The sequence below is a fragment of the Octopus sinensis genome, linkage group LG2 (assembly GCF_006345805.1).
Source record: "Octopus sinensis linkage group LG2, ASM634580v1, whole genome shotgun sequence".
NCBI classification, from domain to species: domain Eukaryota; kingdom Metazoa; phylum Mollusca; class Cephalopoda; order Octopoda; family Octopodidae; genus Octopus; species Octopus sinensis.
Window position 1 is genome coordinate 188,538,199 of NC_042998.1, and position 19,392 is coordinate 188,557,590.

Here is a 19,392-nt window from a genome sequence, read left to right on the forward strand (position 1 = left end):
ATCCTATTCACTGTCAATTAAAATCACAACCATGCATATATTTTTAATATATTAACATTTTTAAATCTCACTTCTAGATGCACGGAACTTAAGAATTTATGATATTCAGGCATTAAGCAAAGTTACTCTTCAGTCTAATGGTTTCCTAACTCATCCAGCCACCAAAAATTGTTCGAACACACTTTATTCAGCATTCACGAAATATACCTTAACTCACCTCCATGTTAACTCGTTATCTTAAAATATTTAAATGTACATAACAACTTGAACCTCTACTACTCAGCTACTGTTGGAGCTGCGACTAAAATCTTAACTATTCTGAACAGATGCTGAATATTATTAATGTAAATATCTTGGATGGTGCAGCTGATACACTCACAAACATTCTACACCAACTGCTTGGCAAAATAATCAACAGACTACATTACTATCAGTCTATAATCATTAGCAGTCCAGCGCAAATATTGTATTTTCATCTTTTTGTACTGCTACTACGACAGCGCTTGTGTCTCCGAACTAACGAGCTGCGTGCTACCCAATTCAACAATAGTTCTAATTCTACTCCAACATCAACTGAATCGATCACACCAACCATGGACGAACGCGAGAGTCACTCTGTGGTAAAATTTAGAAAAAGAAATAATGAAAGAAGGAAAAGTGTCAATTATTCTTGTCGTCAAATCATGGAGTTCTCAGAATTTTATTCTTATAGATTTTAGTCCTAAGAACCGGTGAGATTTTGATCAATTTCAAGTAATTCTTCGTCAGATTTACTTTGGTATTTCAGATTTCATGTCCAGATTCAGTGGGAACAAATAAAATTAGTGTGAACGCTATCTATTAGTCAGTTTCAGTTCTTTCTTCGAACAACTTCACTAACTTTACTTATTTGGGGAATAATTATTATGAGTGAATTTGTTCTTCTGCAACTAATTTTAACTCAACAATAACTAAATATTTATATTGAATTAAGAAATCTGCGCTATTACAACTTTTTGTCCGAAAGTTTTACGGATATGCACTTCAGAAGCGTCAGGTTAATTTCACTGGTAGACTTTGAGTGTTCCGTGTATGATTGGACGATGCTTTATTATTGAAAAACTCAAATTATTAAAGAAATTTTAACCTTTTATACTACTCATATAGAATTTATTGTCATATATAGACTTAATATTCGATTGAAAGGGGAAGTGAGATCATAAATATATTCATATTTTTCCCAAGATTTTAGCTGCAAATATAAAGAGAAATAGAGCGAGGGATTGAAACCAGGGTATAGACTCACTTCTCTATGGTATTGTCTTTATACCACTCACATTGAGACAGTATTACAATACCGCCTAACAAATAAAAGTTAAAAATTATATTTACAAAGCATCCTACGACACTTTACACCTTCAAAGGACTCACACATTTGCCTCCGTAACTAAGATTGTACAAACTCGATTGTAAAAACTACGCACAGACTATGATAGGTACACACAATTTGTCATGATGCATCTAAGCTATTTTTTCAACAACTATATTATACTATATAACGACGGCTCTTTCAATAATATTCTTTAGATAAAATTGTAATTTAGTAACATTATTTCTATATTTCCTTGCTCATTACTCTGCATTTAAATAAATTTAGTAGTACTTTCTGGTCATCATTCTGGCGACATTTCTAAATTACGTAGATGAAATATTCACTATACTAATTTTTAAATAGATGTATATAAAAAAAAATAAACTAAGAATAATTTTCTTTAAACATTAGCCATAATGTCGTAATTGGTTGCACCAAAAATTTACCACATAACTTCGTATTTCCAACTCATCTAGAATTACAGTATACACTCTTATCTCTCCATTTAGATCATGTATAACATCAAGATAACAAACGCTGTAAGTGTCATCTTTATTAGCCGTAATTCTTATTTCACCATCACAATCAACACAGTTTCTTAGGAACAGTTATACCAAATGTAATTAATATAACTAGATAAGATATATTAATGCGCTATTTGTTAAAATACCAACATAGTCGCCTAAGCATTCACTATTTAGAACTTGGGGCTAACATATATACGTGTATGTGTGTGTGTTTGTGAGTGCGTGAGTGCGTGTGTGTGTGTGTGTGTGTGTGTGTATGTGTGTGTGTACAAGGTGCATTTCAGATGTTTTTAGACTTTTTTTAGGAGCGACATTTATTAATTTCCATGTACAAGGCATAATCGTCTTCTAAGTAGGATCTTCTGATTTCAATACACTTGTTGTAGTGCTCCAGCCACTACATGAAGTCCACATGAAAGGCCTCCAAAAGAATGTGTCCAGAACCCTTGTCACAGACATCCTCACTTTCAAAACGACTGACCCTAAAGTTCTCCTTCAGATTGGTGAACAACCAAAAGTCACAGGGAACAAGATCTGAGCTGTAGGGAGGGTGAGGGATATTTTTGCTGTCCCTCTCTGCCATGTAGTCGTTTACCAGCATGCTCATTACAGAGCACCCAGGAAACACACTTAGTACAAATTTTTAAGCATGTTCAGATTTTCATTAATTATTCTGTGTCCAGTTACCACACCAACAACAAACTATGCTTATTGCCTTTATAGACACATAACGACCTTTATCCCCAAAATTGCGAATTTTCTCAACCAGCTCCGGTCTTCTGACATCCCTCCTTTTACATCTCTTATTGTCTCTCACCAGCGAGAAAGTTAATTCATCTGCATTGAGGAGTATTTCACAAGTTTCTGTAACGTTTCTGCCTAGTTTAACACAAAACTTTATGGCATTGCGAATTTCCAAACGTCTCGACTGCATTCTGGAAACCAGTCAGCTGCGACAAGCAGTGTTTTGTGGTGTGTGCTCAAAGGATTGTTACAGCTGTCTTCTTTAATCTGGAATAACAACAATTGTCAGGTCAGTTTACTAGAAGAGTAGAAATGGCATACTAAAATGATAATAAAATAGGTGATATGATTGCCTCTCTACTAAAATTACAATAATCTTGGACTGTTATAAGTGCCTTTTTTTTAAAAAAAAAATGGTCTCAAAACTGAAGACATTCTACAGTAAACAGGCTTCTTGAAGTAATGCAGTGTAAGTCTGAAAAGAGTACGGATATTACGTAAGTGATGAATTTTCTTGTTGCTAGCAGTATTATTTTCAAATTCTTCTGCATTTTATCAAGACAGAATATGAGTCATAAGGAATCTAAATTATGTGATTATGCCCTAGCCTACCATCCACCCATTATATACTGCTACCATGACAACAAGTGAGGCCATCTGTGGTTTTGTTCTTCTCAGTGATATCATCAACATTATAATGATATTAATGTGAGCTCTCAGGGTTATTAAAAACTAAAATGTAACTTTTTCGTAATCATGTTTATCTTCTTCAGATCCATTTTTGTTGGTGATGGAATTTTGTGAAAACGGCACCCTGGTAAATTACCTACGAAACCATCGACCTGATGGAGCTCAGATAGGGGACGATCCGAACAATACAGGTGACGAGTCACCACCTGGATTAACTGTATCGATTACAATCAGAGATTTACTTTCTTTTTCGTGGCAAATAGCCAAGGGCATGGAATATCTAGACGATATGAAGGTAAGCACTTTACTAAAAACATTCTATCCAATATACTAAGACTTCCCGTCTAGAGATAATTTTAATCACTTTTCTCTTCTCTATGCACAGTATTAAATGTTGCAAAGGAGGATGTATGTTCCACGAACATATTTGTGGTAAATAGCTCATTAAATATGAGAGAGAAAGTAATAGTTGTCCCCGAACTAGATAGACTAATACACTAAGACAAGTCTATTACTTTATCTACTACATTATTATGTCTCATTAAATAGCTTGCTTACCAACCACATGGTTCCGGGTTCAGTCCCACTGCGTGGCACCTTGGGCAAGTGTCTTCTACTATAGCCTCAGGCCGACCAAAGCCTTGTGAGTGAATTTGGTAGACGGAAACTGAAAGAAGCCCGTCGTATATATGTATATATATATATATATATATATATATATATATTATATATATATATATATATATATATATGCGTTTGTGTGTCTGTGTTTGTCCCCCTAGTATTGCTTGACAACCGATGCTGGTGTGTTTACTTCCCCGTCACTTAGCGGTTCGGCAAAAGAGAACGATAGAATAAGTACTGGGCTTACAAAGAATAAGTCCCAGGGTCCGAATTGCTCGACTAAAGGTGGTTCTCCAGCATGGCCGCAGTCAAATACTGGAACAAGTAAAGTGTATATGTCAAGGTTAAGTTTGAAATATCATTTCATGTATTTTTTTCCCTTTAAGTTGCAAAAAGATGACAGAATGCTGAATCTCAGTAAAACATCACACTGGACTTTATAAAGTAACTAAGAAACTTCAGTCTTATTTATACGCATAAGTTATATGAAAGATAGATTAAAGAATATTAATTTATTCCGATATGGTCGCAATAATAATCAACAACGTAAAGAAAAAGACTTGACAGTGTGGCAAATACAAGAAATCGGACTGTTATTCTATCTGACATTTAATTAACTACTACATATAGGAATTTGAAGTATGGATCTCTTCATGGCAAGGACATGCTATATCTAAAAGAATGGATCTGTAGCTCATGCGTAATCGTTATATCATTTAGCTACATGTCACGGATCGTTTAGACATGAACTGAAGTTAACTACTACCAGTACATCATCAGAAAGGGCATGAACTATCAAAACTTAAGCAAATATTTTCCAAATTTGTTAGAAGTGGCTGTGTGGTAAGTAGCTTGCTTACCAACCACATGGTTCTGGGTTCAGTCCCACCGCGTGGCACCTTTTGCAAGTGTCTTCTACTATAGCCTCGGGCTGACCAAAGCCTCGTGAGTGAATTTGGTAGAGGGAAACTGAAAGAAGCCCGTCGTATATAAACATATATGTGTATATGTTTGTGCGTCTGTAATTGTTCCCCCACACCATCGCTTGACAACCGATGCTGGTGTGTTTACGTCCCCGTAACTTAGCGGTTCAGCAAAAGAGTCCGTTAGAATAAGTACTAAGCTTACAAAGAATAAGTCCAGGGGTCGATTTGTTCGACTAAAGGCGGTGCCCCAGCATGGCCGCAGTCAAGATGACTGAAACAAATAAAAAAATAAAAGAAAATCATTTCGTCAAGGGTAATTCCTAGCATGGGTACAACCCATTGAATGAAACCAGTAAAGGTACCAGCTAATTGCATGAAGTGTTACACTGCATTGCTGAACTCATGTAATGAAACATCCCCTAACACAAGCAGGAGACAAGGAAACCTCTATTATGTCCCTCATGCTGAATCTGATCGTCGGAGGCCCTATGAGACTGGTGGAATTGATGCTGTTAATGTTACGTTTAAACTGTTGCGATTCAACATTAACAGGAAAGACAGAGACAACGAAGAGGTACTGGAAAACAGATGAGCTGGAGAGAAAGAACTGAGCATAGGGGTAGCATGGAGGTTGCAGGTGGATATAGGCAGGGTGACGAGAAATTGAGAAACGAGTGGATCGCATGTGAATAAATGGAAGAAGTACAAAACCAAGCAGCTCCGAGAAATAGAAGGCATTACAATAGGGGGTAGAAAACCACCCACTTTCAAAGAACAAAGGCCATTGTAGTACCTGCTACATAAATTAGAGACTACCTTAAATAAAGTCTCTAATTTATCAATGTACACTAAGTTTGCAATTCGAATTCCTTTCGCTGTGTGCCTTTCCAATCACTGTTGATCGGGTGCTAAGTAAAATCAAATAATTAGGTTTTACCCTCTGAATTTTTCGAGGCGAAAATGTAGTGAAATAAACCAACTGTATATATTAAGTAAAGCATTATTTAACAGTAAAAGGCTAATAAGAATTACTGTACTCCGTATTTAAGCTACAACTTTGAATGCTTTAATTCCAATATTGCACGGTATTCTAAAAGACGAATTCTTAAAAAACAAATACTTCTTTTATCTAAATAAGTAGTGGTGTGCCGAAAGGAGTACATAAAAAACATTCTCGAATAATAAAATTCGCCTTAACTGAAGAACTGCTAGCGCTTTTCAAAAAGAAGAGATTATTTCAAGAAATTAAAAATTTGATCTTCCAAAATTAATTTGCGAAACTAATCTTTGTTTGCAAATCTAGGGATATGTTTCGTTGTTGTTGGGGTTCATCAGCATAGCAGAGTCAATTCAGTTCTGCTTTGATCTGTTGACGGAAAATTTTATAAATAGAAAAATAATTACAAAAACTTTTGGATTGTTCTAATTTGCATAATTAGACAATAACATAAACCAAGAATAATAACTCGAAAGAGCTAAAGCATGAATTTCGATATAGCAGTCAGGTAATTGAATGGAATTCTCTCTTAGTCGAGCGACATTTAAACTAGTTGAGATGCTTTCTTTTGCGCATGTACATCTGTACATCGTCTCTTAATTTATTTCAATCTTCAGTTATTTCTCTCTGCTCATTATGTTTTTTAACAATACAAATTGTTACTTGCAAAAAAAAAAAAAATTCCTAACACTTTTCTTCATGTAAAACAGGAAAAAAACTGTCAACTGATCCAAAACGGTTTCAGTACATTATACGATAATGGTTAGGTCGAATAAAACCAATACATGTCCCTTGGGGTGTCCCTTTACATACAGAAAAGGGCCAGATTTTTTTTTTTGCACGTATGTTATGAATAAAACCAAGTAGTAGCTTCTTCGATTTCATTCATCAAAGTGAATTGAGCTTTGGTCAGAAGGAATTGATGTCGTAAATATATTTCTTGAAATTATCATCCCCTATTTTTGAGAATCGCTAAAAAAAATCCTTTACCTTTCTTCTTATGTTTTCTATACAAAGTTGTCGACTAATGAGTTCATTAAATGATACTTAATTGCTGTGTTAAGAAGTCTAGAATTTTCATTAAAAATATTTTTTGTTGATTACATACTGTAAAAGCTATTCATCATATGTGGTTTTGTGTGTGTGTGTGTGTGACGCGCACGCACGTATTTGTGTGTTTGTATGTGTGTGTCTATGTATGTATATGTGTATGTATGTGTGCGTATATATATATGTATATATATGTGTATATATATAAATATATATATATATATATATATATATAATATATATATATATATATACATATATATACCATATGGAAGATATTAACATGTTACTTATATATTTTAAAATATTTATAAGTACACATTTTCTTAATAAATGGGATTACATTCCTTTCCATATATTTAATAACATCGGCCGTATTACACGACATTTTAATCCATAAATCCCCGCCCAAGGTCTAATCAAATTATTTGGGCGTGTATGTGATTTTTCTAGATTTGTCTGGATTAACGAGTTGTATAGTTTTGTAAAGTCGGTGTAGTAGTGACGTTTTGGAATTCATTTTAGATATAACTGTATATTTGAAGGCTATTGAGCATGTAGCATGATAGTTTTTGTGAGATTGATAGTTTTTGCGAGAACGGATGATGGTCCTCAGATAAATAGGTGATCTTGAATTTGTTTCGTTACGTATATGGTAAGCATGTATGATCTATACGTAGTTCGTGATGATGTAAAATGTTTATTTTGTTTGGAAGCACTCCGTCGGTTACGACGACGAGGGTTCCGGTTGATCCGATCAACGGAACAGCCTGCTCGTGAAATTAACGTGTAAGTGGCTGAGAACTCCACAGACACGTGTACCCTTAACGTAGTTCTCAGGGATATTCAGCGTGACACAGAGAGTGGCTGGACAATAGTAAACCATGCAGGATTGGTATAATCTATTTTGGGTATAATGCATCTTTATTAATGATGTTTCCTTATGTAACAAAATGTTATGTATATGACTGTTTTTAATGTGTTTGTCCTTCGTACCGCCTCTTCTTTTTTTTTTTCAGTGAATGTATAGTATGAATGTCGGAAAGGGGTTTGCATATACTTTCTTATACATTTGCTTGTTACATTTTATGATGAATGTTAGGGTTAGTTATATCTGGCGTTTATTAGTGTTGCTAGCAAAAAGGAGCAACTGTGGAATCGAAATGTGCTTCTCCAAGCTACCATTGAAGTTTTGTCTGGTTACTGTAATCCGTTAACAGTCTTAGGGCCTACTGAACCAAATTTTCCTCTAACCACGCCTTAATGTCTTAAGAGGAAAAACTAAAACACAACGAAGTATTTAATTCAGAAGTTAAGCTAGCAGAAAGTTGGGAGGTCCATGGCTAAAATGCCGATTTAACGATAAAATTTGACACAGAAGACAGCCAATTCGTCAGTGTAACACAAAGCATAGTTTCATAGTTTTGTGTTTGTGCGTGTACGCTTGTGCGTTTGTGTGCGTGCATGTGTATATACATATATCTTTGTATGTATTTATAATGGACGTGAGCAATAGCTTTGTATACATAGTATGTAAATTACCTGAATATAAAAGTTAATTTGCAGCAATTTATATTCTAAGCGGTTGAATTTCATACTACGTCAGTATTAAAAGAAACGATATAAGAAACCATGTATCATCTTCACTTTTTATGATCGATATTTATTTGACGGAGACTGATATTCCTGTAATCTAATTTCCCCATAGTAAAATCAGGTAAGTTAACAGACACTTTGTTTACAGGTCAGATACTGCACCACACAATTTTAACATGTGACCTCTGTAAAAGTACTTATCTCGTTGTTTTGTAGTTCTCTCTTATATTACGGTATTTAATGGAGCATAACAAAATTCTCTTCTTGCCACATAGGACTTCCTAGCAAAACTTTTTCACTCTTATGTATTATGGACATCAATCACCATTTAAATAACTTTGTAACCTATTCGTTTTTATGGTTGAAAAGCGTTACTGCCAGACGTTACTTTTGCCATCATCTAAATGTATAAAATACTGGAAAACTGGAAAAAGTACATAATGCTTTGGAAAAAACACACAATAACCATATTTCTAGTGATAAAATCAGCCATTTTTATACATTTTTGTCTTGTTTACATCATAACATACAAACGTTTCAACCGAAACAGAAGTGCTGGTACGCCATTCATATCTTTTTTGGTTTGGTAATGAACGTGCAACATCACACAACACAAACAACTATGATCCAGATTTTGTAATATATATTGCCGGGAGGACTGAGAGCTACCAAAATCGTTAGCACGCCAGGTAAAATTCACAGCTGCATTTCATCCGTCTTTATGTTCTGAGTTCAAATCCCGCGAGATCGACTTTGCCTTTCATCCACTCAGGGTCGATAAAATAAGCACCACTTGAACACCGGGGTCGATATATATTCGACTTACCCTCACTTCCGGGATTGCTGAGGCATCAAAAATTAGTGCGGAATTATCCATACAGTTTCAAGATAAGGGGTGTATAAAATCAAAATAAGCAACAAGGACATCCAGAAGTGATGCCGTACGATCGTTTCAAGCGACTCCATTTAATTGAACAATGCAATCATTACATCAAAGAAATTACATAGAATTAGTTTAATATTTATTCACACACTTAAATATTTACTTATTAGATAGTATCTATGAAGATTGATCACTGGCATTTAATAAAGGAGTCCTGGGGCGATAGAACATGCTAAATATATATTAATTATAATCTAAGAGGTATATTATAAGTTGTAAAGCTACCGGTGCTGTTATATATAAGCTAATAGAAATATCTAGGGGTACAAAAATTGGGTTTAATTTCATAAAGGCTATTATAAAAATAATATGATCTGGTTCAATATCCCTTACAACTGCGCCATATCCACAAACATATATATGAAATTTATGACTATTTTAGAAAAAAACAGATTCGTTGGTGGATATTTAGATAAGTATATGCTCTATACCTGTTCAACATAACTTTGCCAACAGTTGATACTTACATACTTTTTATCTTCAGAAGTATTTCTTTTTCTCTACAATTATAGAGCAATGCTCTTCTCACACAAAAGACAAATGAAGCATGAAGTAATATACAATTGTGTGTATATATATATATATATATATATATATATATATATATATATATCGTGTGATAATAGTCACAATACCATGTCTGCTCAGTCAAAGCAATGAGAGTGTCGCTCAAATCATACTCTCTTTTACTTGTTTCAGTCATTTGACTGCAGCCATGCTGGAGCACCGCCTTTAGTCGAGCAAATCGACATAGTACTTATTCTATCAGTCTCTTTTGCCGAACTGCTAAGTTACGGGGACATAAACACACCACCATCGGTTGTCAAACGATGTTGGGGGGACAAACACAGACACACAAACATACATACACACACACATATATATATATATATATATACATATATACGACAGGCTTCTTTCAGTTTCTCCCTACCAAATCCACTCACAAGGCTTTGGTCGGCCAGAGGCTATAGTAGAAGACACTTGCCTAAGGTGCCATGCAGTGGGAATGAACCCGGAACCATGTGGTTGGTAACCAAGCTACTTACCACACAGCCACTCCTGTGCCTCATATGCATTATCTGAATAAAATGCTGGTTCGGTAAAATTGTAGGATTAAGCTTCTCTTGTTTATATGGCATCAGCTGAAACAAATTGATACAATTAATCACAAAATGCAACATAATATTTGCAGCATGATAAAAATCGACGTTTGCTATATACCCATTGGTTCTTTAGATAAATATGCGGGAAAATGTATTAGTTGAATAAAAGATAATACTTTGACTTAAAAATATCCTTTTCTACTCTAGGCACAAGGCCTGAAATTTTGGGGAAGAGGGCCAGTCGATTAGATCTACCTCAGTACGCAACTGGTACTTAATTTTTCGACCACGAAAGGGTGAAAGGCAAAGTCGACCTCGGTGGAATTTGAACTCAGAATGTAAAGCATTTCACCCGGCGTGCTAACGTATCTGCCAGCTCGGCGTCTTTTTGTCTTAAAAATATTCGCTGTATAGAAGCATTTGCAAAAAACTGTTATACGTATATTGTTTTTTTTTATTATGTAAAAGAATTAGATTTCATTTCCTTTTTCAGCTGGTACATGGCGACCTGTCAGCCCGTAATATTTTGGTGAGTAGCGGAGGAGTTATTAAAATATTCAATCTCAGACCTCCAGACGTTCTTGCTGCCCAACTTGCGACTATCACTGGGAAAACATACAAGGTAAGGAAGTCTCCTTCACACACATGTTAATTAACCAAATGTTATTAACCAAATGTTAATATTATGGGTAGTTATTGACACTCTTTTACTTGTTTCAGTCATTTGACTGCGGCCATGCTGGAGCACCGCCTTTTAGTTGAGCAAATCGACCCCGGGACTTATTCTTTGTAAGCCCAGTACTTATTCTATCGGTCTCTTTTGCCGATCCGCTAAGTGACAGGGACGTAAACACACCAGCATCGGTTGTCAAGCAATGCTAGGGGGACAAACACAGACACACAAACACATACATATATATATATATACATATATACGACAGGCTTCTTTCAGTTTCCGTCTACCAAATCCACTCACAAGGCATTGGTCGGCCCGGGGCTATAGTAGAAGACGCTTGCCCATTTAGTTTACTAAATTTCATTAATGTTTTATCAAAGATGCACAAATATATATGATACTAACATTATTAATATATAGTTAAAAATTCTATTATTTTTCATTAAAATGCATTTTTAAAATGTAAAACATTCACATTTGGGGAAGGAGGACAGTCGATTAGATCTATCTCAGTACGCAACGGGTACTTAATTTTTCGACCACGAAACGGTGAAATGCAAAGTCGACCTCGGTGGAATTTGAACTCAGAACGTAAAGATGGTACTGTTACCATAACAGCTGATTCACAAGTTGCCATTAATAAACACATATGAATTCAAACAACTATGAACTGTATATTAACACTAACAAATGAGTTCTAACCGTAAACTGCTTGAACATTGATTTACAAATACTATCAATTACAATGTTCATTTTAGATTTCATCATTTCTTTGTTGGTTTCAGTCAATAGATTGTGGCCTTTAAGAATTATTGTCGCTCAATCCTAAATCTGATGCTTATTTAATCGAGATATATGCGTCGAACTACTACGTTATGTTTTTTTGTAGTTATAATGTTTTTTTGTAGTATATAATGTTATTTTTCCAAGAACATAATACTTGTAAGGCGGTGAGCTGGCAGAAACGTTAGCACGCCGGGCAAAATGCGTAGCCGTATTTCGTCTAACGTTACGTTCTGAGTTCAAATTCCGCCGAGGTCGACTTTGCCTTTCATTCTTTCGGGATCGATTAAATAAGTACTAGTTACGCACTGGGGTCGAAATAATCGACATAATCCGTTTGTCTGTCCTTGTTTGTTCCCTCTGTGTTTAGCCCATTGTGGGTAGTAAATAATTAGGTCTTTCGTCTGCCGCTACGTTCTGAGTTCAGATTCCACCGAGGTCGACTTTGCCTTTCATCCTTTCGGGATCGATTAAATAAGTACCAGTTACGTACTGGGGTCGATATAATCGACTTAATTTGTTTGTCCCCTCTGTGTATAGCCCCCTGTAGGCAGTAAAAGAAATATGAACATAACACTTGTATCACATTTAAATGGACTGATACTTCATTTATCGATCACAAAATGATAAAACGCATAATTGATCTCGGTGCCATTTAAAAATCAGATCATAGAGCACCAGAGCAAATGCTGCACGAGATTTTACTCGGTGCCTCAAGACTCTGCTGGTCTACATGTAACCTGTTTGCTATATTCACATTAACTACCCTAACACAGACCAAATGACGTTATTTCACCAAGTTTAATTCTTCTGCTATGATCCATTGAATTAGATAGAGTAAAGTAATTGGCAGAAGAGATAGTGAGGCGTATGTCTCGGAATCATATTTACTTTATAACCCTTAGGCTTTGCGCCTCTTTAAGTAATCAATACTTTTGATTTGGCCGAATATTTACTCGCACTCAGTCATATACATAAAAGCATACACAAAGTTATGTGTGTGTGTGTGTGTGTGTGCGTGCATACGTGTGTGCGTGTGACTGCATCTGTGTATGTAAAAAAATTCACATAAAGATATGCAAATATTTTTTAAAAAATACGAAGAATAAATAATAATTGAATACAAATACGTAGTTTAACATTTTAATCCTCTACGGAACCTGTCGATTGACAGACACTCTGAAGTTCTGTAACATTATCTTGGTTGATTGCCAGATAAGCCGTCAGTTCAGTTGAAAGGTTAGGAAAGGAAATTAACCAAAAGCATTTAGAGAGAAAATACAAAGCGAAAAAGAAGAGAAGAAAAACATTTTTTTCTTTTAATTTTTATGTAAAACTAATTTTAAATTAGTTATTTATAATATGAAATAGTTCATACAAAGATCAGTGTATGAGAGTTCCGGCAACAAAGGCATCAGGAAACTTTATGTCTATTTTTAAGACTGCCGGTTGAATGGTAACATCTCCAACCATATTTTCTTCGTGTTCCATCTATACAAAATAATTGTTGTTTTTGTTAAGTTAGTTGAATGAATGAGACCAGTACCCATAATGTTTGGAAGATCCTGGTAGACTTGTAAGATTGTTGCAGTCGATAGCTTAAAAATTGATACGTCAGTATTTGCAAGAATCCAAGAAGTCTGCAGTGTTGAGAAAAAAGATACTGGTGAATATTTTACTGCAAGGATTAAAGGATAAAAGAAGTAAGGATAACAGGGGAAAGATGAGCGATGAGTGTGTAGAAAGAGAATGAGGAGGAATGGCTATTGTATTAGCGACCAAAGTGACCAAAATAGTTCAAGAGTGTTGGGGATCGAATCGGTCAAGAACTCGAACGGCCTGCTTTGGACGTTGTTTATGATAATAGTACGAGCACTACACTGATATAGATCCAGCTTGGGCTTAGTGGAAAGTCTACAACTGTTCATAAGGAAAGTATTTCATGGTTCACATACACACACAGAGTGTGTATAAATTATTAGCGACAGACGCAATACCAAAAGGTATTTTTTGTATCCGATTTATCATGAATCAAAACACCGAATACTGCGTTATCAGTCTTAAGAGATCCTCTCATAAAAGCGTTTAGTGCATGAAATCATACACATAGATTGTAGCAAACGAGAATCGCTTATCATGGACGCTGGAATTCCCATGTCACGTGAGTTCATTCTATAGGAAATCCTCAGTGGGAAGCGTCCGGTCACCGCATGTCAGTCAAATTCTCGCTGCAAATAACACAGTATTCGTCGTTCTAAGAAGACGTCCACGTTAAGTTGGATATAAAGATTACCTTTTCATATTAGCATTGCTTCCGTCGTTAACGATTATCAATAAGCCTGCGGATTATTCGCAACTTCAGTGGCTGAAAAGATGTTGATATTCTGTATATGTATGTACACACACACACACACACACACACACACACACACACACACACACCTCACACACACACACATACACACACACACACACAAACACACACACACACACACACACACACACGTGTGTATGTCGTTGTTTTGATGCAGAAAGTTATTTCTTGCACATTTTTTTTTACTATTTCATGATCTAGGGGTTAATGGGCCCTTAAAAGAGATCATTATATATCCTCTCTTTCCGACTCTCTCCCAACCAGCGCTGTCTATTTCTTCTTTGAGTATAGTATCTTGCCTTCCTCTTTATGGGAGATATTTCGGTAGAAATTTTGTTTTTCCACTATATTTATAGATGATTCTAGTATTTACATCTGTAATTTCTTGTATACTTTCTTACGCTTTAGATTTATCGATTGCGTATATACACGAATTTGCTACCATGAAACATCTTTTTATGACATTAAAGACAAAATTATTCAAGATTCTTCGCAAATGCTTTTTTTCTATCAGGCTGGATTAATAATATCCCAACTCTTTATAGAAAAATACATACATACATGTATGTATATATATGTATATATGTATATTTATATTATGTGTGTATGTATGGATGAATGGATATATATATATCTATATATATATATATATATAGATCAATAAATGGTGGGGTTGTGTTGACCGCACGTGGAGAAATGATAGGTAAGGAAAAATTTTTTAAAAATGCAGAATGCTCAAATGAAAGAAAATTTTAATAAAATGAGAAATTGATAATATATATATATATATATTATATATATATATATATATATATTATATATATATATATATATATATACATATATTATACATACATATATACATATATATATATATATAGATATATATATATATATTATATAATATATATATTATATTTTATGTATGTGTCTATGACATTCTTCAGTTTCGTTTCAAGATTTCTTGCCAATAGAAAAAGACCCAGTTTCTAACCTAGATCCAAGCTCCTTCATTGGAATTTCCACATCAGCAACAAGGTATTTTTGTTTGCATGTATGTATAAGTGCAAATTTGTATGATTTTTCTGTATGTATTCTCATGCATATAGTTGCATACCTAGACATGCTCATATATGTTTAAATGATAAATTTCTGGAAAGATTTACAGATTTTTACAATTTCAGTGATGGATTGGATCCGTAGCTTTCGAATTATCTTTCTCCTTTCTGATTTTTAGAAACCTAATTTCTCAAGATTGCTATGTATGTATGTATGTATGTATGTATGTATGTATTCATTCCCCAACCAACTTTCAGCTTGATTTAAAATATTCTAACTTTGACTGCCATTCTGTCTATTAGAACTGTGATCTTTTCCTGTAGTAAAGGAAACTATTTCAACTTAATTCGTAGGGCGGCGAGCTGGCAGAAACGTTAGCACGTCGGGCGAAATGCGTAGCCGTATTTCGTCTGCCGTTAAGTGTTCTGGGTTCAAATTCCGCCGAGGTCGACTTTGCCTTTCATCCTTTCGGGGTCGATAAATTAAGTACCAGTTACGCACTGGGTCCGATGTAATCGACTTAATCCCTTTGTCTGTCCTTGTTTGTCCCCTCTATGTTTAGCCCCTTGTGGGTAGTAAAGAAATATATTTCAACTTAATTCGTGTGTTTTTGTTTTTCTAGAGCTTTGCATCTATAAAATGGATGGATCCAAATATAATTTGGTCACAAATGATTACAACTAAAAGTGATGTGTAAGTATCATTTTGTGGTCAACTTCATTTCAGTCTTCAATATTACTTGCAATTAATCATCTTGTCAATTATTTCCTTATTGAGAGCAATGATTCGTTACCGCAATATGAAATATTACTGAGGGTTTTGATAAAATAAAACAATACAAGGCTACAACACAAATTATGTCTATCAATTTTCAATGAATACTTTCCCAAAATATCTTATATGTTTTGCAAACAGAGACTGACTACGCCAGTTAAAGTTTTGATTGCTCAAATTTTTTGTGTTGCAATCTTTCTACTCTTCAGACGTAAAATAGCAATTCACTATAATTGTGACGTTTAAGACGGCGATCTTGCAGAATCGTTAGCATACTGGATAGAGTACTTAGCGGCATTTCGTCCGTCTTTAGGTTCTGATTTCAAACAACTCCGAGGTCAACTTTGCCTTTCATCCTTTCAGGATGGGAAAAAATAAATATCAGTCACGTACTGGGGTTCATATAATCGACTTCCCAAAAAACCGCTGGCCCTGTGCCAGAATTTAAAACCATTATATTTGTGATGTTGTACATGTCTACATGTTATGAAACATCATTATTTACACTTGTCATAAGACGATAAAGCTGACAGTTATACGAATTATCTTGGAAATGCATTTTTTAAGAATATAAAGGAGACAAAATCACCATAAAGGCACAATACTGTTCAAGATATATATGTTCAATTCATAACAGACATTTTATTTCTGTTTGTAATATATATGATTGACACTTTGTATACTTCTATTAAATGATCCTTTGTTATTGACTAAATAAGGACGAACAACACGTGTAATAAAGTAACCAAACAACTGATTACAGAACAATCACAAATGTCGAAGGTATTTGGTAACTAAGACCCTTTCTTCCTTCTACAGGCAAAACCCACTTTCTTTTCTTTTTCCCCTCGCTTCTCACATTTAAACTCTAGTTCAATATGTCTATATGTTTATGTCTCGTTTATTCTAGTTACGTTGGTTTATCACACAACTGACAGAGTCTTTCAGTTTGACAAATAAATAAACGTATCATTGACTCGCATCACATGGTTAACTGCTTATTTGACTTGATATTGATAACAGAAATATTTACACGAATATATATGGTTGTATGTGCATGCATACACGCACACGATCATAGACACACAAGCAAATATATAGCTATACATATATGTTTGATATATGCATTCAGTTGTACATATGTACTTAAAAGCTGCTGCTGGCATTGTTCTTGGATATTGTTGTTTGAGATTCAGTCGCGTTGAGATACACCAAGGAAAGACCTGTTTGAGGATGATCCAGATCTCAGCGCTGTAGGGGAGGCCAGGCAAAAACCAACGTGCGGAAAAGACGCGGAAAGGATCTTGGTCCTTGGTGAGAAGATGGGCTTCTTCCAGACATACCATCGAAGGGGTGTGAACGCAGACGTCGCAGATCTGAGAACAATGCCAAAAGCAGCCGACCATCGAAGACCAAGTCCGACAGCACAGACTACAGTGCTTTGACCACGTCTGCAGGATGAGCAGATGTCTCTGCTTGGCTTTCATAACCTTTAATGTTAACTCAAGGCTACAGCATATCAATGATTCTTGTACTTTCTCATCGCCTGTATTAGCTATAAACTAATTTAAATAAGTGAATTTAAATACTATAGTGATTTGATCTCTTTGCTTTTCGCATGCCGGTTCAACCTACACCTAATCTTCTTATAAACATGTGAGTTATCTTTTTAAAGAACTACTCATCGAACGATGTCGGATTCGACACGTTCGATGTGAGAAATCTCACATGTTTGATATTTTATCTGTTTAAACTTTTACTTGAAGATGGTGGATTATATGTTGTGATGTAATCTATGAATACATCAATAAAATTCTACCGAAACAACTGTGGTAAATTTTTATGGCTATTTGTATTCTCTTTTTCTACCTACGCCACACCTGGAACTAACCCCACAGTCGGATCTACGCTTTAAATTGGATTTGGTACTTAAATATCTACAGTATCCTATTAACATTTCATACTTTCATTGTTGTTTACCTCACTGTCAGCCCAATGTTATTGTACCTATCTATTACTGACATCCTATCTATTTATGTGCCAAGATTCCTTTGAATCCTTACAACCAATTATCTATCTATCTATCTATCTATCTATCTATCTATCTATCTATCTATCTATCTATCTATCTATCTATCTATCTATTATCTATCTATCTATCTATTTATTTATCTATCTATCTATCTATCTATCTATATATATATATATGTATATATATATATATATATATATATATATAAACAGATAGATAGATAGATAGATAGATAGATAGATAGATAGATAGATAGATAGATAGATAGATAGATAGATAGATAGATAGATAGATACATATATGCACACGCACGAAGAATGTTCTGGTATTTAATTAGTTATTAAAGTGAAGTGTTCTTGATAGGACAGGTGCTACATGATGGACCCTGCTATGCATTGTGAAGAATTCGGTCTGGAAATGACAATAAGTAATACTTCTGTTCTTAGAGTATCCTGTAAAATCGGTGATAATTTGCAGTCAGTTAATAATCGAATTTCTTTGTATGTTCACCTCCTGTTTCTTTCTCTTTACTCCCACTCTTTGTGTACCTTACGGAATTTGAACCCAGAACATAAAGACGGACAACATGCCGCTAACCATTGTCTCTATGGTACTAATGATTCTGTCAAAACACACAGCCTGAAATTTGGAGGGGAAAGGCTTGTCGATTATATTCACCCCGGTGCTCAACTGGAATTTATCTTATCACCTACTAAATAATGAATTCCAAAGTGGATCTCAAAACGTAAAGCTGGAAAATATATGTTGCTGAGTATACTGACCGGTGTGCTAACGATTCTCCTGACCACCAAGGCTACGAGCCCTCACCCAACAACTCTACACCAATTTATTGGTGCAAGCCTGTAGTTACAATCAGTCTAATCGTTTTCACCCTGGTCACAAATATTGGGGAAAGAAAGTAGACTCCAGTACTTGACTGGCACTTATTTTATGAAATCTCATTATTGATGGAAGCACTCCGTCGGTTACGACGACGAGGGTTCCGGTTGATCCGATCAACGGAACAGCCTGAAATTAACGTGTAAGTGGCTGAGCACTCTACAGACACGTGTACCCTTAACGTAGTTCTCGGGGATATTCAGCGTGACACAGAGAGTGACAAGGCCGGCCCTTTGAAAT

At 35.1% G+C, this 19,392-nt stretch overlaps 1 protein-coding gene across 1 annotated transcript in view; it reads left to right on the plus strand.

Moving 5' to 3' along the window:
• Positions 1-19,392, plus strand: part of LOC115229190 (proto-oncogene tyrosine-protein kinase receptor Ret) — a 280,998-nt gene that overhangs the window by 210,782 nt on the left and 50,824 nt on the right. Inside the window, exons 18-20 of the mRNA XM_029799591.2 lie at positions 3,396-3,607; positions 11,048-11,176; positions 16,069-16,139. Of these exons, the coding sequence (XP_029655451.2) occupies positions 3,396-3,607; positions 11,048-11,176; positions 16,069-16,139 (412 nt within the window). The remainder of the gene's footprint in view (positions 1-3,395; positions 3,608-11,047; positions 11,177-16,068; positions 16,140-19,392) is intronic.